The sequence below is a fragment of the Neodiprion lecontei genome, chromosome 3, assembly GCF_021901455.1.
Source record: "Neodiprion lecontei isolate iyNeoLeco1 chromosome 3, iyNeoLeco1.1, whole genome shotgun sequence".
NCBI classification, from domain to species: domain Eukaryota; kingdom Metazoa; phylum Arthropoda; class Insecta; order Hymenoptera; family Diprionidae; genus Neodiprion; species Neodiprion lecontei.
The window spans coordinates 25,865,276-25,889,779 of NC_060262.1; the positions used below are offsets into that span (position 1 = coordinate 25,865,276).

Below are 24,504 nucleotides of genomic sequence, written 5' to 3' on the forward strand. Positions count from 1 at the left end.
TCAGGTTTTATCGGTAACTGTAGAAATTGCTTGAACCATTAACAAGGGTAAACAAACTATTATGGTCGAAGATAATCAATTAGTCTTAATTGATGTTTGATGTGTGAACTAACCTGCGAATGGTACTTCCTGGAGAAAGTGATTGCAGATCGACCAATTTTGTATGCCTGAGGGTCCAATTCGTGGAGAAAGGGATCTACAAATTGATTCTTAGGCTAAAAATTTTTGACTCCACATGGTGGCTACTAGTCAGAGAAAGCAACCGTTTAAAAACAATTTTTCTTGACGCGTTCCGTTCCATGACCATTCAATAGATCATGAAGGCATTTTTGAATACCGATTGATTCGGAGCTTTATTTATTAGATATTCAAATTAGCACTGTTCGTTCGAATTTTAGTCAACGAAGAATTATAACTTGATCAGGAATAATTCAGGGAATTTGTTGGATTATTTTTAGTGGCCACCACGCTTCAGACCTTTCATTTTTATGTATTACGTATAATATTCTTCAATTGTATTATTGTTTGTTGTAAAGTTTTCAATACCATATATACGAACTATACATAACTTAGCCGCCTTAGTTGTTACACACTATAATTCTTATTCCAAGAGTCTGCATCAAGTGTGTCACTGTTGCAATTTTCCTATCCGAAATGCAAATTCGCTCAGGCGCTAAGTAGTTTCATGGGTCCATGTGAAATATGTAACCCGGTAAAGCTCCGGTATGAAGTTTCAATTGGTGTTGACCAAGTAGATTTCCCTTTCGCAGTTTCTTGGAGCTGTAGTGAATAAAGTATAGATTAGAAGATTGGTTTCACAGGATGACGAGAATAAGATTAATAAGTCATTATCTGTTTCGAACATTTTATTTGATATTGTTGTATTCTGATATTCGATAGTTAACAAGCTGCGTAGAATTTCTCTAATACTAGGATTTCCGACAATATAAACAAGTGACTAGGTCATGAGCACGCAGCTCATGCTGTTGTTAGAATTACAAAATTGCCTTATTAAGAAGGTATACACGTCGGGACATTATTGGTTCTGTATGGTCTCTTATGCCTTACTAGCATTATGCGAATTACGAGTTTTAGAGAATTCAAAATAAAGGTTACGTGGAGCGTGCTGGGACGAGGGGACTCGTTTAATAAAATATCGACAGAGAAGAGAAAAACCAAAAGCCTTGATCGTCAAAACATTCGCTGCATCCGATAAGAAGTTGCTTAATAATGGAGTTATAATTGAAAAGATCTGCAAGTCGGTTAATGCAGCGAATCGTCTAGCTGCGTGATTTTTTCTCATATGAGCATTTATATCGGTGTATATTAGGTATACGCAATAATGCTCGCATTGGATAAGAGTGCTTGTAAATTTGCGTGTATACGTATACAGAAACAAAAATACATTCGAACGATCAACTTATAATAAGTAAAATAGAGATATCAGACAAAACAACAATTTAACTAAAACACCGTGGTAGTTATTCATTCTAAATTATAGGCTCAATATGAGCCGTCGTAATAGTTATAATAGTCTTAAATCGTTCTATGGTACAAATTATATAGTAAAATGCTACACTGTTTAATCCAGGGCAAGGAAGTTCTAAACATGCTACCTAGAGACCGCTTACCCCAAGCAATTCGTTAATTAGTTAATCACTCGAATGATCAATCGAGTAATTAATTAGTTTCGTAATACGTGTACACGCGACATTCTTACACCAATATTGGGAACATCAGCGTTTCATTAAAAACTATAATTATTGCTTTATACATTTATTTACATAAGTAATAGCGCTGCTCGGCCTCAGAACGGCATGGGCAGCTCGCATTCAGAATAATACTATACATACATAGTGATTTCAATTTTTTATTGTGTAAAAACGTACTCAAAAGCTACGGGGTACAACCCTCGTTTTGTCGTCGTACACTTTACGTTTCAGTCTCGTCAAGTCCATCGCGCCATTCTGTCTCCTGAACATCTTTTGTGCTTCTACGAGTGCATATAAAGGTGAAAATTTGTCCGTTTGAAAAAGGCACTTTTATTGATAACTCTATATCTCAAGTTGATTAATAAATAACTCGATTGGAAGTTTTTACACGGATATAGAGTACCGAGATGTTCGCCAATTGCTGCCATCGTTATTCTAGATCTGAGAAATTGTTGTTTCTGTACAAATTCATTTCTTGACCACCTTTCGTTCCAGACTTCAAGTCTCGACTCACTCTAGAACGATGCTAGCTTTGGGCTGGTTACAAGGACATAAGACACTTCGTGGTATGTGTGCTGCTACGTGGGCTTCATTGCCCACATCTCCCATTGACGCCTCTCTTGTCTTTCAAAATACGTACATATTTTTCTTAAATCTTTGTCTTTTGGCCGAGGTTTGACCTGAGCCTCGTTGCGCTTTGTTCCCGGGCATACCGACCCTTCCTTCGTCGAGATGCGGTATGAAGTATGAACTATCTTACGATATGGGAAAGCATTAATTACTGAATGGAAGTAATATCAAGGAAGGTCTCGAGGTCAATAGACGTAGATGGTCTTAAGCTGATCCTTGAGTTCTGGCGGAATGGAGCATGTTTCCATCTCGGGTTTTCTCTTCACTAAGCGTCGCCAGCGACCGCCAAGGTTCTTACGAAAACCTTTCGCAAAGCCGGCCCTCTCCGAAGGTAGTGCGTGTACGAGTGTGTCCTGGAATGAGAAAAAAGAGATTTCACCGTTAACATACCGCCACTTTCGTCGATCGCGTATTTGGAGAAAAAATTACGAGGGTAAAGGGTTCTAACGCAGTCACCCGATTTCGCAAGCCTCGTGGCAACGCAGCCCGCCGCAACATCCGTTGAAATCAAACGAGCGCGTAAAAGTCTACTAAAATATACCTGTATATTGTTGTAGAAAGAATATCAAGAGAGGAAACATTCCTAGGGATTGTCGACGATGTAATTTTTGTCACTGAATCGTCAGTCCGCGGCGTGCCGCGTTTTGTAACCAGATTTGTACTCCCCCGCGCTATAACCGGAGTCAAGCGTATAGAAATACCAACTCGCGTGCCTAAACATAGCATATGTTGCCTGTTGGTGAAAGAGAACTGGCCGCGTCGACCGGCCAGCCACTCGCCGTTTCATTTTGACGGAGTTTGCAGCCAGGTAGACGAGGTCTAGACTCTCGGACCGTTACGAAACAGCTTATACGTTTCGGATTTATACACGCTACGCGTTTCTCTGACGACTCTCTTACGAACGTAAGTAACGATTCCTCGAAGCTGCCAAGGGAATGCAGGCAGGCAAGCGAACGGATCCGACCGGCGCGGCGGAATCATTTTATATTCTCTCGGTGGGGGTTGACAGCTGCGCGAAGTCTGGCAGAATATCGAATTGCCGCACACACTCTAAATTTAAATTTCAACCGTTGGCCGTCAGCCCGAACAGCCTGGAGAATATTATAAAATGTTGCCCTACAATCGCTATCAAGGAAATTTACCGAGGTGCAGCCGGGTTGGAAAGGGTGACTGAATGAACTCAAGAAATTTTTTCCGTCTCATTTCGTAATACGGTCAGTAGTGAGCGTCTACGAGTAGACTGCTTAGAATTTTTAAAATGACATTCTAGCCACGACCTCTCACGATATCTAAATAACTCGCGCACGCGCCAGCGTCATTGTCCTTGGTGAACAAAGTCGATAGCGCCACCAACTCATTATATTGACCGTTAAATTATAATCTCACTACAGCAGGATAATCAGGCAGCGGTGTGTATTTTTTTTTCTTCTTCATCTCTCTCTTGCTTTACTTCGTTTCAACTTTATGTCTTCACAAGACACGATATAACGGAGGAAATGAGAAAATGTGTTACGAGCAAATACACCGAGCAATGCTGTAATTCTCGATGATGTTTGAGAACTTTATCGTCGTGATACAAAATTATTCGAGAGTTACTACCACGCGCGTCCAACGTAGATCATTTATTAATATGCGGTAGTGTTATTTCATGAGAAACAGACGTACCTGCGCAACGTGTTATACAAGGTGTACAAGAGACCGTGTGTCTAGACGATACGCATTCTAAGGCTACGTTTCGTATCTTTTTTACCTTTTGAACGATTCGTCACATACAGCTTTCAATGTACGGGCGACGGTCGCATTCTTTGGGAATAACCGGATATCCCCAGTCGTGAAATCAGGCGCTGAAATACTGTTGCGAACGTGAAACCGCGTGCGTCTATACAAGCCACCGAGGAATTTCCGGACCGACGGATTTTAATGTGTAAACACAGCGACTACGATGATTATTTTTTCACCTGATCTCCTTCATCGTTCAAAGATATACATGCCACGTTCTACTTTTGTCCGGCAGGCGGTCTCTGTCTTACTTACTTCTCGTCCACTCTTCCTTTCTTTTTTTTTTTTTTTTTGTTATAAATTTAAAGACGGCATTATTTTCTATTGTATGAAAACGAGGTCGTCACAGTGGCGCCGGCTCGAGTATTCGGGCATTTCGAACGAAGCTGAGTTGCGCAGATTGCGCAAATAGGGCGCCGCTGTAACGGTGCGCCAATTCAAAAAACGAATCGCGGACGAACAAGATATCGTTATGTGACTGCAAATGTACCCAATTGACAGAGCAAGAAGAGAGAGAGAGAGAGAGAGACTAGACCACGTCCGGTACGAGTAACGCTACTTCGAAATTCCCCACCTCGTGAAGTCCGAACCGCATTAGAGATAAGTTCGGTAGGGACTTGCGAGCTTTCGTACCAATACAAGTGGATACCAGCACTTTCCATTTTCTGGGGTAATCAAGGAGTTAGGGATTCAGTGTTACAGGGGAATAAGGAACTCGGAGGTTTCTCGGGGTAAAATTTGAATCGTTCGAAGGCTTACCTGGTCGTTACTGTACAGCGAGTACTGGGGCGGCGGTGTGTGCGGTGGAGGGTACGGTGGTGGAAATTGCCATACAAATTGACCGGCGTAGGTGAGTTCCGGGTCGGCGGAAGATCCGAGGTCCGTGCAGTGCGGCGGCATTGCGTCGCAGGACTGAAGGGCTCCGTTCGCCGTCGGCGATGCGGATGCAGGAACGGGCGCAGCCGCAGTTTGTACAACGGCTGGTTCGGGATGCACGGTGTTCGAGTGATCCTCTCGTTTCCGCAATTTACTGCGAACAAGACGTATTGCAAGCATCGTCCCGTTGCTCCCTACCATTTTATATTTAAGGTAGAGCTTCGTGAGTTTCTTCGGAATGTTGGAAGGAATTTTTTGGCCGGTATGGCGAACCCTCGAACAAGTCGAGAATTCTTACTTTTAATACAGGAAATGAAACAACAACAGCAACGACGGAGAGAAAATCCTTGATTTTTCCCTAATACTCCCAAACAGTCTTTCGACGATTCGTTTTTTCTTCCTTTACGCAAACTCTTTAGCCGAAGGTTTACGCTTTCTGATTTACTCAACTATGTCTTATGACTTTGGGTTGACGTTTGCACGGTGGTTTACTCCGGACGATGTAACAAGTACAATGTTATAATGTTTTTCTGTTATTGTTTCGATCTTATTCCCGTTTTGCAAAGACTAAATTGCCTTACTCTGTTCACAACACACAATGGCGTAGACGATGATCAAAATCGAGACAACGATTTGAAACGATTTTCAAGCACTGAACTTTCAATTCTTACACACGAAGAAGTATGATCGTAGAACATTGGTCGATTACGGTGGGCGTTAATAAATATACTAAATTAAATACACTCTGTACAACATTCGCTAATATTTCACTTTAAGTTACAATACACACATGTTAATGAATTGACTAGTTTTATATATCCTTGGTTTTTCGGTGTTGTTATTATTATTTGTTGGTTTGTTTTTTTTTCTAAACCTTAGGTTTAAAGTTAACTTTTAGCTGTCGGGCGAGTGATATACTCGAACGAGAACTGCCTCGCCGCGCTCATTTCAAAGCTAGTCTGAGGTCTGAGCGAATTCCCAGCGCGCGCGCGCTTATAAAGCTCAACGTGACGTCACTCCCCACCGATTTCCGATTGGTCCGCATAAGCCTCGGCCCGCCAATCGGAGCGAGCCTGTGCTGATTTAAACAGCATATTATGATTCTACGGTTCTCCCCAGACCTGCGTGGCCGTCGACAGCCGCAGACAGTCCTCCACTCCGCAAACGCGCAACTACCAACTGTCACCTTTCGGGAATATTTAAACTTTCGTAGAATCGGGTATGACGAAACAATACGAAGAATATGCCTGCCTGAATGGAAATCTTAATTTTCTCAACCGGGAAAAATATCATCGCGACATATATTTCTGTCGCATTAATACGGTTTCTAAGTATGCAACAGCTCAGTTTTCCACACCTTCACACATGGGAGGAATAAAGAGAAATGGACAATTAGTTGTTTAGTTTACCGTTGAGTTTCGCACATATTTGCCGTGCGGCAACCGAACTAAAATTTTCATTCGTGATTCGTGATTCCTCTTTGTTCGTCTTGAGAGTCGACGGATGAACCGCAACGTTGACGGTACCGAGTGACCGCGGTAATAATCTGCGTTAAAGTCGGTGCTCGCCGCGTGGCTTTGGTTTTACGATTGGTACACGGAAAATGAATGGAAAGATACGAACGGCTAAAAAATCGAAATTAATGATTTCCATCGCCCGTTTTCGTCTTGCTTATTCTGCGCGTAACGTGGTTGAGCGATTGTCCCCAGTCTATCCATTTCTTGCGAATGTCGAAACTCCCTTGAGAAACACTCCCATGAACGAGGAAAACTGAGCTGTAAGTTTTTGACAAACATGGCCGCAAAGAGCGTATATCGTTAGACAGGTGAAATTTATTTATTCTTACACTGTATCATCTTTCTCTTTTTCCCCTTCCATCATGTTAACGCGAAAGCTGTTCTGCCCGTCGGAGACATACGGGTTATATACCTAGTCTATTTTCAATCCTGGGTAATTGAATTCGTCTACTTTTGTGTCTAGCGTGGGTGGCGCCCTGGCCCTGCGTTCTCATGGGCAACCCTTCGTCGTCGGCTTGTACCTGGAAACAGCACGCTCACACGGCCTGTAACCCACCCTCGTTGCCCGTGACCAATCTAGTATTCCATTATTTTCTCTATTTCACTTATGTGTATACCCGTCGCAGCGAAGGTTACCCATTGCTCGGACCCCCATATCTACCTGAGTACAATTTAGGTATGAGCAAACCATAAAGATTAGGCATTATGGTTAGCCACCCGTCCGAGGTTGGACGGAGTGCTCGGTTCGAACCCGAAGTATCCGTATTTGTCTAACATCCACTTTCTAAGAGCCCGTGAGTCAATTGTCTTTAAAACGGTACTTAATTTTCGCAAGGAAAGTAGTGTCTATAGTTAGTGTAACCCAACCACACTCGCAAAATTGTACTTAATCTTCGAAAACGATATACCGTTAAGATTAGCAAAATAAGATCATCCGCAGAGTCAACAAAGGTACATATCGAGTACCTGAAACTCGTATCGGACCATTGATCATGAGCCATCGATAATAGTCGTGGAGTAATGAACGAATTAACAGTATCTATAAGCCGGATGACGCAATTTTCGTAAGTCTAGAGATTGATAGTTTATCGTATTAGTGTCTGGACTTGCTGGTTAAAATATTCCTCTCAGTGAAAAGGTATTATTCTTAAAATCTGGCTAACAAGTGCAAACGGTTACGAACAAACGTCCCTCGGATAATGACACGGTGACTGGGAACGCCGGGAGCAATCTAATAGATGAATGTAATTTGGGATCTACGTTCAGGAACTTCGATGTGACAAAATGATTATGCGAAACACTGAAACGAGATTATTTTACAGAGTCGATCAAGCTGAGTAAGTATCGGAAGCGTGACGGTTCGTTTCACTAATTATACAAGAACCGTTCCGAGCGCGACTCTTTGGCAAGCCTGCAGCTTATAGATAACGTTACAACCGAACGTGCCACGTGTTCGATACTCGCTGGGGGTTATTTGGGGTCATTTATAGGGTCGGTCTTCAGTCACCACGCATCGAACGCTGTTCTAACCCCCTTCAATTTGTAGCAACTGCAATGGCGCCTGTAGTATCGTCCAGCTATACAGTTTGATGCATTATTTTTAGACGCGTAAGTTTTACGCGTGCATCGATTGCACTCGGCGCAGTTTGTTCAATTCCCCAATAACGATGCATAAGCGGCGTTAAACGCGACCAGGTTTTTTCATGTGCCCGATAATAAAGAAGACACAATTTTAAAACCAACGACTTGGCGTACAATTCGTATACGTGTTGTATTTCTACACACCGATATGTATTGATAATTCATTGTTCTTCTAGCTGAGTTTACCTCACACTTGATGAGTGTACCACCCGTGACACGTCAACATGTTATAGCAGCCAGTCGCGACACTTTGACTATCTTTCTATTATTGTTTTGCAGATGGCGACATACGTCAGTGGATAACTTGTATACCCAATGTTTGACGACATTCATTCGGTAGATAAACTCTAAAATCGGTATTATTCCACACTTATCCCCTCCGAATTAATTCCGTTCGCTTCTCCTATATACGGGAAGCCAGTTCGCAAGATAAGCGAACGCGTGTGTCTCGATGGTAATTCGCTATGCCTATCAGATTTAGAAAATGGCATTGAACCTTACTTATGGTATTATAATAATTTCGGTTTTTTAACACTGTATCCGAGTTAGACGATTAAAATGAAATGCAAATTCATAAATTGAACCGCAGAGCAAATATCTCTGAAAAAGTATTCGCACGCGCAGTTTTATCAGAGTTTATGTGATAGGAGGAAAGAAACGGTCTCTATTCGTTACGCGAAGCTTGGATAATTTTGAATGGAATTTTTTTGTAATACCGGAGGAACAACCGTCGCGTTGGAAACTATTCAACGATTTAATCTTCATGCGAATTTTTTCAGCATAGTCTCCTGAGCGTCGGGAGCACTTAGTTTCAATGGCAACTGTCGTATTTGCCAGATCTCTCTATAAGGATACTGAATTTGTAATTTCGATGTTTACCGTAAAGAATGAAGTCTCGTCGCTTTCACGTTCTTCTTACATTATTACGAAGTATTGTCATGTGCGGTGTATCGTAGGTGATCTATAATCACAATATCTATAGCCAAATTATTGATTCTATTATTAGATGCACAGTCATATCGTAAAAACGTGCAGGGTGCTTATTTTATTGACTGGTACCCGCTTCAAGGAATAATGAATTTTTCGCACAATTTCATCTCCGTAAATCGGAGTCAACTGACCAATTAATGAACCCTAAAATATCGCGATAAAAATATTATTAATCAGACATATTTGCGCAATGATCCAGCGTGAGCTACATTGACGAAAAATTTCCGTTTACTCGTTTAGTGTACAAAATTGTTCATGACGTAAATTATCTAAAAACTTATTAATTTCGTTTCATAAGAATGGAAAAAAAAATTTTCGACCGAGGTTAATTCGGTGTAGTGGATAATTAATATGATACAAAAATGTATAAGCGAGTAGAATTTCCTGGAATACACTAACGGTGACGTGGTAAAATTCAGCGGGAAGAACTATTTATTATGTTTGTGTTACGAAGGCCTTCGCACGAAGAGTTCCCAGGCTACTAATATAGCTGCTCGCGCCTGCAACTCGTTTGTGGACAACGGTGCGAATCTAGCTGGCAAATTAGCTGCGATATGTGCCAATTGCGAAGTAGCGCAAAATAATTATTCTATACTTTTGAGAGCACTACCGGGCGTTTCGTTCGGCTGGGGTTTGTTTGAGATTGCAATCAACAGCCCGCTCCAATGTCTACTCGCATTAACTTTAATAACGGAGGGATGAGAGAAATGCGCAAAAGCAACCGATTAAATATTACGTGAACATGAAAATGGTTTCAAATGAGCAACGATTATATATATAATAATAATAATACGACTAGAATTTAATGTACGCAGGCGGAGTAGACATCACATCGTTCAAAATGCGTCATGGTCTGAAAACTGTTAAACAAACCATCAGAGGTGGATATTCTTTCGATAGATTGTTTTCTTACTTGAATCAGTGCAGTATGAGATTAACGCGATTTTGTTGCAAAAGTTTGATTTATTTTTCTTCCACCCAAAACGTCTGAACCTGGCAGTTTGCGAATTCTTGAAAACTGTCCGAGAAGTTTTTACGAAATATGTTTTATTTCTCCCCATCCTTGCGCAAATTGTTCCAAGACATACATTTGGCAATTACAGCTGCGAACAACGGAGAAGAAAAAAAGTTACACGCAGTTGAAATTTGTGGGTAGATTCAGATAATCAAAATTAGTTTTCTTCTGTTTTTGGACAAAATTTAGAAAGGATTTAACCAGCGCGGACGTAATTATCTACTCCGAGTACATAATCTTAACACTCTGGATCAATTGCGAATCGACATATTTGTTCGCACGCAATCAGTGTATTATATAATATGCTCAATTGGCCAGATGAATTCGCACTTCGCGTATGAACGTACATCGCGAGATATGAGGGACTGTGAATGTGAGCTACGAAAGTTGCGAAAAATAACGATCATCGACATTTTATCTTACGTTTTTCAATTGCTTTTTTTCATGCTTTTGTACAAGCGTGACATGACCTTGCCGTGTTATTGTATTTGCGCAAATATGAACAAATGACGCTGTACAAATATGTTGCAGCAATAAAATGATCATCCAAAATAATGTGAAATTAACCCCGCAACATGCGACTAACTGCAGTAATAGCCGCAGAGATCACGACGCACGAGCCTAAGCAAAAAGTCAAAGAAAAGAAAGAAGCGGTAAACGAGCTTGACGTAAACGATTTTGAAACGCGCTATATTCGCGGAGAGTAAGTCGGGTGAATTCGAATAACGGTTTAACGAAGAAGCGAAATGAATCACGAGTAGTACGTTTACTCATGTTAATTGCACTCGTCGGAATTGACAAATTTTTTAGCTCAAGGTGAGGCCGGTAAATTCCACGAGGATAAATTAATCCAAGATTCATGCGTGTATGCATGATCAATAGCGATTATATCATTCAAACTGGGTGCATATCACTTATCCCGCAGAGCTCGTCACTCGTCACGCGTTCTACGTTATGCGAGGAAAATTTTATTTCAACCGTCTTGCACGTGATGGAGAAACTCCAAGTGAATCCATACGTCGGTTTGCAACCGTGGTCACGCGTATACTTGCGTCTACGTATACGGTAGATGTGTGCACGCCGACTACCCAGCAACCCCTGCAGCGAGACGAGTGCGGTGTCCTCTGCATCGACATCGACGCGTTTACTTGTGCAACCGAAACATGTGTCGCAATTAATTGTCAATTTGTGTAGACGCGCGATCTCTCATGCACTGCCCTTAATTGATCTTAACCCACTTATTGACCCACAAACCAATTCAAACCCGTCCGGCGTATTGTTCTCCATTATTGCTATCTAGACGCGAATTATTATTACACATATGAATAGAGAGTCCGCTTCTGCGCTGTCATCTTCCTTGATTTGACTATTTGAGTCAACCTACCGCTTCGCATTCGAAAGGAAAGAAAGAAGAGAGTAAATGATATAAGAAAAGAAAAAAGAAACCAACGGTTATCACGTGCGCGTATGAATTTCTTGGGGATATACGAATGCGCGACTCGGTGTCAGGTTTCCGCGTTCAAATGACACGCCTATCGTTAATGCGTCTGGGGTCTACCGCATCTTCTCGGCCATGGCACTGGCAATACGGAGAAATGGGATGGTGATATGGCTATCAGGCTATGCATGTATGTGAAATCAATTCCAGTATGAATTATTATTTTTCTTATCTACCGAGAAGCAGATTAAAGAAAAAGGATGTTTCGATTTCTTCACTCATTGTTAACCGTAAGTATGACATGTTAATTGTGACGTAAGTATTTTTCAGGAAAGTGGGAAAATTTATATGGGTAGTCAATAAAATCGATAACGTAGTAGTGGGAAATCTACTGCAATATATTGCCGACGAGGTTCCATACGTATATCTCCTCTTTTAGTCAAAGACAAATGATTATCCACGACCGAGGATGCATAGAGTTTGTAAAATGGAGCTGAATTGCAGTGATTTAAGTATATAATACAGCGCTCTTATCAGCTATTAGTAAACCACCATGTGCGCTATTGACGTCAGTACCAGTATCTGTTGATTTACAACTCTCGTTTCACCATATGGATATGAGTAGTTTAGATGCTCGGCTATTTGGGTATTAAGTGTTTTAGAATTTTCGTCTCACGAAGCTCATCGCATGCGTATGATAATACTGTACAACGTGATAGTTTGAGAAAAGTATTATGAAACGTTTGAGATAAGGGTAAGAAGTCGTAGCTACTTTATCATATTTTTGCTCAACTCGTACGAAGCGCGTATATATGTTTCAACTCTCTGGAAGAGAAGGCACTGAATCATGCTCCTCATCTCGTAATATTTCACAAGACTGTTATCGCACAAAATATACGGCCATATCACGAATTGTTTTACTATCAGCTGCAGCTACAATAGCCTGTCGTGTCCTCCTATCTCCCGGTAATACCACGAGCTACTTGCCACGGAGCTTTTTCCGTGAAGTCAATCGTGAATGGACTGGCAACGAGAGGCAGGAAAAAGAATCGAACAATTTTCGAAATAAGAATGTTGCCTACACGCATAGCGGCTACTCCATGTTCCTGGAATAACTTGACTTTCAAATATACACAGATAAACCATAAATCTAGATTTGACACGCGAGTAAAATTTTTTACGCACGTATGTACCTATATTCATAACGTGAACCACACATCGTTCATGTATCTCCGCTTTGGTAAACTCGTTTCCTCTTTTCTTTACTGGCACAGTGCCACCAGGTGTTCGTTGCGTTAGCTGATAGCCAAACAATGATCGTACTTATCGTAGTTAGAAGAGCACGTCGTTATTACACCGCGGATGGACTTACCTGATCGTCACGGCGAGCAATACGATGATAGCCCCGACCAGGACCATGGCGATCAGAACTCCGCATATCATGTACACGCTGTCCACCGTTGGATCTGAAACAACCAGAAATATTCCTCAATTAAACACTGCGAATTGTGCACATTTCGATAAATAGTTCTCGTCACCTAGCTGGTGAAATTTGCGCAGGCATTTCACGATCTGGAACAATGCAGCGTTAACCTCGACGAATGTTACAAGTTCGATGCAGTGCGCGAACTGCGTGGTCGTGGAAAGTGGGCTGACTAGATTGAATTCTGCAGAGCTATAAGAACAAGTCACATGTAACGCGCATAGGCTTGCCTAGTTCAACCAGAAGTGTCGAGCCAAACCGTTCTTTGTGAACAATAATTATTACCAACGAATATACACGAGTCGTGACGTTCGTTCAATGCGCGGCAAATATTTAAATAATTAAATATTGACCAAACAGAAATCACAGGAAACGTGCAAGGATAAGTATAACAGGCGGTGAAGAATGCAGTCCATTCTCGACGGTCAAACTCACGATGTTAATCGTGAAGTGTCAAATACGTCTAAAATTCGCTCCCAACATCGTGACTATCAAAGCATTGCGGTATGTTATAATTTCAAGTCAAAGTGAACGAAGAAGAAACGAAACAGATGTACGATCCACGACTATATATAGGGTTGATGATGGATAATTCATTTCGAGTGATCGAGATGACGTTGCTTCGAGAATTCCATTGAACGTCGATACGTTTGGATTATTTTCTAACGTCACTGTAGATAAGGAACATTTCTACCAACCGATTTATCTTCCGCGGCAGGATATTTTACATATCTCGACGAACAATCGCACATGTTTCAATCTTGAGTGTCTGTTGGTACACACGTAACCAGGTATTGAAGAATAAGCGAAATATACTAATAAATGAGTCTTGAATACGTATTAATTATATTTTTAGGACAATATCAGCGAGGCTAGCATTATACCGTATGTGTGTCACACAAACGCATGATCCACGCACACCAGTCGTGATCTCTCGCTTCTAGATGGATTATACCTGACCGGTCGAACGGTTCCAGGATCTCGGATCACGTGCCTGTGGCGTGTAGGCGAAACCTCGATCGCGCCTCGAGATCGCAGAATTCGAGGCTCGCGATCAGCCGGCTCTCTCCGCGTAGCCGAGAGAACCTCACGGATCGGGCACTCGTGCGAATTTTTATCAATTTCCTCTTTCAGTCGCTCTCCGTGAAATCTAGCCGCCTTTTGCGCATCCGCAAGCGCACCGTTCGCGGTGAGACGATCGGCTCACCGTCTAGTCCGATCCAGTCGTCCGTGTCCCACATCGAGTCTCGGCTATTGGCCAGGGTTAGAGAGACGAGGAAAGTTTCGCCGCTATTCTCACCTTTTCTTTTTTTTCGCCTTTCTTCTTTTTTAGCATGACTAGATCGGCCAAGGTTTTGGCCGTCGGCTTTGTGCGAACTGTAATCGATTCGCGGACTTTATTTTCGCCGTTATGTTAGCCTCGACTCGACCGAAATCTCGTTTCGACGCTGAACCACGGTCTCTTCTGAAATTTTCCGTCCCGTATCGCAAAACCGATCCGGGAAGTCGGAGGTCGAAAAAACGTGGTACTTATCAACCCGACGTGTGATCTCCACCCGGCACTCGAGTCTTACGGCGTAATATTCCACGTATGGAAAAGCTGCGGGAAAAGCGACACCCTTTGATATATTCCATGTGACTTCAGCGTGTCGGGCACGCGCTTGCGAGAGAGTGAGAGCAAAATTTACACGTGTAGGTCTCGCTATCCAAACAAAGACCAGATGCCACCGCAGCTCGGCCCATGTGAGTAATGTAAGATCCCCGGTTCCCGGTTCACCGCTGTACGAATAAGCTTTGCGGAAGGAAATTAGAATATAATAGAAGAATTGTATATACACGGCAGACGATCGTTACCATAGCTACAGATCCCGCTAACCGAGGATCTTTGTTGCGCAACAAGAGTAAAATAAAGTTGCAGGAATAGCTTGATCGAGGACGAATTATTACGATCAATCGAGATTTCCTGCAAATCTTCCTTTTAGCCTTAAGCTACAATTAGCACGGGCGAGTATAACTACTCAGCTTCGTTAAAAATTTATTATGCCAAATATCCACGGCCGTTGATTTTTACTCGCGTTAAGTTGTATTTTACATTACACATGCGTCTGTATAAAATACTCCTTTCATTGGAAATAACACTTGTGCGATAAAAGTTTTACTACGTCAAGTCATGCATGGGACGGAGGTTTTTTTTTTTTTTTTTTTCTCTTTTTCGCGACGATAGCTTCCCGTGAACGTTTTAATCAGTTGAATGAATACGATAATTTTTTTTTCATACTACACATATAGGAATCGAGCTTACCAATCTCTACATGTTAGCTGAATTTTTTTCTTCGTTTCTTACGTCGTCGTGATAAAGTATTTAATTCTTCATAATTTTGCTTTATTTTCAATCTTTAACAGTTTGCGAAATTATTTTAATCGCGGCAAGACGCCTCGATTCATAATCATTACGCAAACGACATCATTTTCGGTATTTCTTAATTTTGTTTGCTTGCGTGAAAAAGTAAATTCTGCAACAATGTTTCAATCTTCAATGGAACTAAAAGATGCAGCTTAGCCAAAGGTTGGCAATTTTTTAAAATTAAATTCCAATGCGGCTGCTGATCACTATAAAAGTGTTAAGAAATTTCGGAAATTTCTTATATTGAAAGTATTACATTAACACAGGAAACTGATCGGGATTTTCTCCGACTCTGTTAAAACCGGTTTACATTTCATTGACTTGCAAACGAGTGACTGGTAGTGACATAAAATATGATCATGCCTTGTCACAAACATTGGTCAGCAGACACTTTTCCTGAAATTTCGGCATCGCATTTATTTCGGGCTTCCTAGTCTCGACAAAGTATTGCGATGAGTTGAAAAAAAATGTTCCGAGCCAATATCTCTCGAGAAGCGATGCAGGAGTCTTGTGATCCGAAGGACTTGACGCGACTCGTTAAAAGTGAGGCATCTCCTGTGGTCTCGCAGACATTTCTTACTACGTGACTATTTTTACGTAGGTGGGTATACAAGGAGTCCTTCGTAGTCCTAGAAGGGCCCTATTTGAATGTTTTTCCATGTAGCGCTAGCGTGAAATTCTACTTATTTATCGAAAGATCATTCCAACTGGCTTAATATTTTGTAGAATACAGTATTAACAAAATCTTCAAACCCCTTGTCATGATAGACTTACGGTAAGTTCACAATCTATATAGATTGCGTAAGATTTTTTTATCTCGTTTTCACCTTTAATTTGCGTCTTATAATCGACGTTCGTAATAACTTGTTCATTTATACCGACGTATATAAACATATTCGCTGTCTATACATTACGATTGTCTTATTACTTCCAAAGTATAGACAAGTGCCAATGAAATGCGTAGTAAAAATTTCTACATACGCAGCGAAGTAACTATGAAGAGAAAGATACAAAAAGCACAGTTAACTTTTTCCTGCACAGCCTCCTTACAGTTTGAGACAGAGACGTGATATCAAGTTTTCAAAATGAAATTCGACGAGGTTGTTTTTTACTTCAAAAATACTCGCCCGGTCAGATTCGCAACGCGCGTACGGCTTATTACGAGTGTAAAGGCGAAGTCTGAAGCAATTCGCAAGATACAAGACCGAGATGTAAACAAGCGCAGGTCGAATCAAGATGTGCAATTATTCGAGCGTTGATAAAAAGGAGCCTGCAACGAAGGATCGGCGTGGGTGGCGCGCTGGGAGTTTCTATGTAGTCGAGTCCGCCGCATAAAAGTTTACTTTGACGATATAGCGTAGGTGTGACAAGAGGTGAGATACGAGATCCGACCCTCTTCGCCTCGAGACTCCGGCCAATTCTATCGTCGCGTCGACGTGCAGGGTGCACTGGCCCCAAGTCAAGAGACTTTAAGCCACGTCGACGGCGTTACTCGTCTACTTATATTCTTATTTCCCTTATACGACGGCGAAGGAACTACGACGCACTTTCGCTAATTATAAACTAGCAGTTCGAATCGCAACCGCAATATCAGTTGCAGTGTCCGTAACGGACGTTTATTCGCACGTTTAGCCGACTGTCCTATCGCCCCTGAGGCGATATAAATAGGCCGATGTACAGAAATTATGAATGAGCCGTGCGAAAGTTTTATGTCTAGGTAACTGGAATCGATTCAATTTCGCGAATAGTACGCGAGTTGATACGCACGTCGGGTCGAGGTCGATACGCGTATTGCTGTATGCATCGGCTACCTGTATACGTATACATGCGCATATATTCACGCATATCCGTACAGGTTGGCGAAATTGTTTACCTGTCCGTAACCCTGACTGCGGAGACAGAGATCGATAGATTTTTAATCAGTCTCGTAGGTAATTGCGAATTGTTCGTTATACGTACACCGTGAGAGACCGGAAGGCATGAATTTGCCTCCACGTATATATAATAATTCTGCTGCTGCTATACTTTGCGAACGGGGTCGTTGAATCCGCAAGGCGTCAAGTATTGTTTGCGGCTAACGAAAGTTGTGTGCGCAGCTTGATTTCCGCCTTTTAAACCGATTAAATTATACCGCAACTTGAGTCATTACTTGTTTCATTTCGCAGGCACGCGTCCTCGGCTCGCTCTCATTACCGGATCTAGATTCGGCTCACGCTATCTAATATCCCCGACTTAAGCCCCGTGCTTTTTTTCCTTGTTCGATTTATACACAGGTACGTGTATAAATAGGCAGGCTATTGTGATAATGGACGAGGAAAAAAAAAAAATAATAACAACAAAGGAAACGACCAATCATCAATTTATCTTCATCCACACTAGTCGCGACCGAGTTGATGGATCACCTACGATAATCGTATTGAACGTTGCGCTAAAATACTAATTGCACGGTATCTGTCGACGGACAAAAGAGCCCGCACTATCCCGAAATAAGCGGCCCGAGGATTGAACTTTTTTCCTCCAAATTCCATTTCTGGTATACCCGCAACTGGTTGGCACCAGCTCGCGCCAGCTGCTGCTCTTCGCGATTTCGAGATGCGCGGATCGTCGTTCCTGGTATCGTTTTACAGACAATTTTCCCCTGAGCAACGACGGCGCGGGACAATGCAAGTGAGAAAGTTCAAGAAAAAACTTTCTGTCATGAGAGGATGATATCTTTGTGCTCTGCTCCTTTCGGCACGCTCAACTTCAGTTTGCTTCCGAAAAATTATCCACGTTACGACGGTTGAATGCGCTCTATATCAATTAAGGATATTAGTTGACCAAAAATCAATACCTACAGTTTATTAATTTCATTAATAGATTGTCGCAAATGATGTATTATATTTCTCTTCGAAAATACACAAAAGTATCGGAAATACTGGAATTTTAAACAAAAACTTAGATATCCATGCTGCTTCTGAAATCTCTTCAAAATATTGAAAAATCCGCAGTAAATTTCGTTCGACTTAATTCGACGGTGGCTCATTTTATTCACACGACTGTTTTTCTTTTGAAATATTTTTCTTTTATCTTGATTGTATCGTTAAATATTTAATCGAAAAATAATCCAGCAGTATTTCCACAGTACAGGTGTTGATTATGATCGACAATTGGCAGTATCGAATTGATTACTGGAAAGAAATCTATTTCAGTGACTTTGTAGAAAACAATAGTGAACTTGAACAATGCGAGAGCGATTTAAATGTCTAGTCAAGCATTGGACTTCAATGTTCACATGACGAGCCTCGGGGCAATGCAACTGACAGTGCGATGCTCGACGCGCGTTGAAAAATATTTATATATTGTTCTTATTCGTCAGTAGCTTGTAGAAAACGAGTGTATGACTCAGCTACTCTGGAGTTACGTTGCGAAATTTTGGCGTACCTGTAATAAGTATATACACGTATGTGCGAAGTTTGAACCAGCTATTGACTTACGCATCGAACGCAATCGCGTTTGACATTTTATCTTCAATACTTGCTTCAGCTCTATTTCCGTCACCAATTTATTGCCCTCCAATCGCATTGCATACAACAGAGAAGATTAGGTAAATGCAATATCCGCACGTGTAGCACGCAGATATTTAGAATATATAGCGTATATATATATACTGCAGTTTACCGGCTACAAAAGTATTCATAAGCCCGCAAGTGTTCGATTTGCGTCACATATTATGACGTTTTGTGTTTGGAAAAGTGAGTTGAAAAATAAGTGATACTATTTTTTGATATGCGTGACCTAAGGCGATGCGCAATTTTTCATTACACAGGTAGGATTGAGAACTGCGAACGATCCTCCGAAACGGTTAAACATCGCACATGGCGTACAAGCAGTTTGTTCCATTCCCGGTATGTTTAACCACTAATTAGTTTCCAGCAGGTACTCATATGCATACGTATTTATCAAGATAAATCTCAGTATTAATAGCTCCGAGGTAACTTCTTGGTACTCTCTTATATTTCCTTTTTGGTTACGTAGAATAACCACTTGAATTTGTCAAAATAACATCATCGCAAGAAACACGTTGCTCGATGGTGGGTAATTTAACAAATTTTGCTCACCGTGATGTGTAAACATCTAAAATCGCCCACGATTGCCGGATAAATTTGTAAAATTTGGCGACAAGGACCGGACACAATATCCCGGAATGCGCAATTGGGATAAAATTGTACAAATCATTATTTACATTAGCCGACTCTTCGATCAATGACTGGAGCGACGAGTGCGTCTTTATTGTTAGCTAATCGCTTTCCGAGCTTTTGGCCTTGGGTTTACAAATTTTACTGCAAACACGTTGAAAATTTTTGTGACGTACAAACGATTGTTTCAGAGAATCGTTGGTATCGTTTCGAGTCTGTAAACTTGAGCAAGAAAACCTTTATTCTCGCACTTGATCGATAAAAGCTCAAGAAACATCTCAAGTGTTTAATGAGATACGGAGTATGATTCAGATAGCTATCTTCGTTGATAGCGGTGATTACTTATTATCTATATTATTATTAGAACCTTATGACGATTATCTTGCATGTCCAATCTATTTCCAGCCTAAGTGAACACTTGATAATCATGCAGAGTCTTCGTTCAGCAGCTGCTTCGTATTGGAGAAACTCTTTACTCTGACTCTAATCATTTACACGGTGATATGTACTATCAATCTCTCATTAATCGGGTTCCGCTTAGTCATGCCGAAGTGGAGTTAAATCCCGGTACGCAAAAGTGAATATTTAGTTTTTATACGTCGTGCTTGTAGCTGAGAGCAGAGACGTATAACCGAAGAAGTTTCCGCCTGACCAGGAAAAGTATCGCGCAACTGCGTATTGAAAGGAAATTGGTTTCTGAACCTCTTCGGCGTAAAAAACTTGTATTTATCCTGGTTCTGAATCAATTTACAAAACACGCAATATCACATTTTAAACTTGGCGTGAAGAATTTATCCCCCAACTTTCTACCACCAACCGTAGTTTGAATTGGACGGTAAGCAGCTAGAAAGTTGAACTGATTCTGCGTATACCGATACAAATAAATTCGAACCGATATCATGATACCGTCGAAATTTCTCGTATACAAATCGCCTACCGCGAATCGACCATCTACCTTAATGTATACGGACGCGTAAGCAGATACAACGAAATGAAAATCAGGCTGGATCGTGCGACATGTAGACACTGCGTGTAAAAATAATCTTCCAAGAAAATCCAGTCGATCTTTATCCGGGTTGGCGATACAGCGGAACGGTCTGGAATTAATCGAAATAGGGTTTATCGTTAAGTTCTTTTTTATGTACTTGAAGATAATTATATTGTGGTTCAGTTCTGTTCGCATATTGCCTGGATTGAGTGCCAGGATCCATGTCGAGTCCTGCAACGGGTTCGTTCGACGGTGTTCAGCCATCCGAGTTCAGTAAGCTTTGAATTTTGAATGAGGGGAATAACGAACGAGGGCTATTCTCGCGGCAGACGCAGACATCCCAGCAATTCCGAAACGCTATTTAGATGGGCGGAATAATTTTTTTTTTTTTTTTTCACTCGTTCGAATATCTCGGCACTCGACTTCAGCTTCACTGCTACAATTAGAACGCGACTTTGAGGTCCGAGGTTGAATCTGTTTTCCTTGGCCCGCAAACCCACCATGCACGTTTCAAATTATCGCTAATCGGCCCATGTTTGTTATACCACGAAATCGCATCTCAGCACATGACGTTATACACAGGCTTAGGTAATCGCTGGAAATAATAGCACAGATGTTTACCGGCGGTCATTAGACCAAATTTAAGATAATCAACGTGACCGGTATATGAGATAACTTTGACAAACCGGAAGAATACAAATTCAGCCACGTAATTAAGATTGTTTTTGAGTTATTATACTTACAAGTTTTTAGACCAAAGTACTACTTTACCTTATTTGATGATCGGAATTTTTATGCATTGTGTATAATTGATGAACATATTATCAATTTTTGCTAAATCGTGTCATCTCCATATCTAGAGTTTATCAGTTTCCGTCTGTTTCTTGGAATTTTTGGAATTCTAAACGTGGCAGTTGAAACTGAAATTTTCGTAAGAAAATCCGTTCGTCCATAAAATTACTAAATCTGATCCCGTTGAAAAATGTCAACGTACGTACTCGATCCACTAATTCCTATCCACTCCGTGTATGGAATTTATCAGTACATAATATCAAAAGGCCTATAACCCCGTTGGTATAATATATGCCACGCGCTGGCCTTCTGATAATTGAGTCTTGAACGATTTGACGGTGATTAGCACAGGCGCCAGAAATCGAAATTTGCATATATTTCGGGTGGTTCGAGGTAATAATTACGGTTTTACGTCACGATTTAAGCGTGGTCGACACACGTACGAGAAAATCTGACTAATACCGGCGTAGGGCAAAGAATTTTCTTGGTCTACTCGAAATAGGTCCATTGGATATATACGTTGTACGACCATATGCACAGCCAAGGTTCGGCTCCGGCTGGCGCTCTTCTAAATCTCATCCTTTTTAGTACAGCTTGGCGGGCGTCGTCCGTCTGAACGCCGGGACGTCGTTTTGTACCCTCTTTTCAACCCGGAGACATCGCCCGAGGGAGAGGAGTTCAACCGAGAACGAACGGGCTCAGGACCGTCTGGTGGTTTACTTTCTCCCGGGCACTTTTACAGTAGGTACCGGAAATGCGTTCGGTTCTTTTGCAATAATTCATTCATTTTCTTAAATTCTCCAATGGAATGATGTATTCTACAATAGATGAAGACTTGAGTATGACGCGCAACTAAAAAATCAGTCGCAGTATTAGTTCACAAGTACAAGGTAATCGGTTCTTTTCTCAGAGCTTGTTGAAACTTGAGTGTGACCAGGAGCCGGAAGATGAATTCATCGTTGGTTGAAAAGCTCCTAAGACCAATTGTAATCGCCATTTCAATTATTGTATAACTCGTCACGTAGAGAAAAATTTTATTCAAAGATATTCTGTAGGAGTGAAGGGTACCTCATATCTGAAAATCGTTTCCAGCGAGTGACGCCAGTTCCAGGGAAGCTGGAAGCTGCAGCTTGGCACCGAGCAGGTGAAGAGAGTTTAAAAATTGTAAGTGCATTCTATTTGCAGACAAGACTCATTTCGCCTACGGACCTGGCTTCTTCAGCGGCCCTTACCCTGCACCGTCGCTAAGCAACGCCCAAGCCCATTTCCCAGCCCCATAGGCTTTTACAAAGCTGCAACAACTGCACGATGTGAAAAATGTTTGCTCGGAATGGCCGCCGCTCGTCTGTCGCTTGAGATTTACAGTGGTGCCGACGGATTTTCTTAAGAGCCAAGGTAACAGCCAGGTTAGGGCTGTGCAAAGGTGAAGACCTACGAGTTGTGGATACAAAGGATCCTAAAAATTTCACGGTCGGAAGGAAATACCGGTGTTTGAGAATCGGGGATGTATCGGGCGGCGTCGGATGAAATCGTGGAACATCGTTGAACAGGTGAAACAGAGTAGAGAGGTTGTTGGCTTGGGCGGAGCGGTTTCGATCCGTCGGTCGTCGGGGTAAAACCAGACTGGGAAGCGGCCACATACCCGACCCTGTCTCTGGCCATTCCCGGTAACCGGGAGATCGATCAGGTCTGCATTACCCCTCGTTGAATTTACTCAGCTGCGGCTAGGTTGGATTTCGAGAGGCCTGCATCGATGCAATTCACCTTGTACGTCAGCCATAGGTCGCCTGACCTTTTCTCTCACCGACAATCGTTCGTCCTGTGATATCGTACCCGTTAAAATCGGATGCCAGGCACACTTGACGCCGGTTCATCAATATCCTTTTTAAGCAGTTCAAAGTTATTTCGAAGGACCATGGGCGTGTTCGGACATTGACCGAAAGTACTGTCAGTACTGAAAATGGTATAGTCCAAGTGACATATACTGTAGATTTTCAGTACTGACAGTACTTTCGGTCAATTTGCGAACACGCCCCATATACAATGTCGACGGTCTCCGCACACCGTGAATCAGATGTGAATGCCCGGTATCGTGTAAGTCGTATCCTTTGTTGGTAAGAGATCCGATGAATATTGGCTGTCACGATTTCTCGCGTAAGTGTGCACAACGAACGGTGGCAATGTCCCGTGTTGCGGGTGTGCGGCGGATTCTATAAAAATTCCACTCAACGAAACGGACTTGTCGTTGTAGGATAGGGGCCGGATTTTATATACGGTATACCAACGTACCATTACGTTTAATGAGAATAAACGGGACTCGAGAGACCATTTCTTCATTTGCACTGACGTTCGCTGCAGAGAGGATCGAGAAAATATATTCATCCAAGAGAATATTCCACGTCTTACGGAAGAAGTTGGAGTAAATTGACAACAAGCGTATCGTATAATTTCGATACACTTGTACGACAAAATTCTTAGGATAATTCTGTTTGTACGAAACATTTACCAAGGTCTCCAGACGGACTTCCGTCGATCCTGCGTTCAAGGTCTTAACAGCACCCTATTCCGACGAGGCAAAGAACGAACTGCCCCTTGTCTCTGTCGCTCTCCTCTCTGCAGTCCGCCACGGTTTCCATTGGGCGCCATGTCAGCGGGCCAGGGATGGCTATGGCTATGGCTATGGCTATAGTTAAACGCCGTTCCCCGAGGCTTGGGATCGGTGCAGGGTTCAACCGTCCGACTTTGTCTGACTATGTGCGATCACGTGGGCAACCAGTGGCGCTCGTTACGAAATTTTCTTCCCACGAAGTCTATACACGCAGGTTGGGTTTTTCTCACTGCCTTTACGAGTCTTTATCTAGCCCAGTGCTGGAGCTTTAAATATAACTCAGGGCTTCGCGTTCGGCGTTTCGTCATTTTCAGTTATCACAACCATGATTTTCTCCTCTTACGTTATAAACATACATACATATGTATGTATATATGTATACCACTCGGAGATGTCGTCCTAAGATTACGTGTCTTAGAATTACGGTCAAGGAAATGTTTCGCGATTGTCAAT

The 24,504-nt window shown here is 41.9% G+C and overlaps 1 protein-coding gene across 8 annotated transcripts in view; it reads right to left on the minus strand.

The window, feature by feature from the left end:
• Window positions 1-851: 851 nt before the first annotated feature.
• Window positions 852-24,504, minus strand: part of LOC107223933 — a 134,374-nt gene continuing 110,721 nt past the window's right edge. For all 8 annotated transcript variants that reach the window (XM_015663801.2, XM_015663800.2, XM_046734596.1 and 5 more), the window contains 3 exons: window positions 12,971-13,064; window positions 4,881-5,151; window positions 852-2,695 (listed from right to left, as the gene is read on the minus strand). In XM_015663801.2, the coding sequence (XP_015519287.1) occupies window positions 2,528-2,695; window positions 4,881-5,151; window positions 12,971-13,064 (533 nt within the window). In that variant the 3' untranslated portion in view covers window positions 852-2,527. The remainder of the gene's footprint in view (window positions 2,696-4,880; window positions 5,152-12,970; window positions 13,065-24,504) is intronic.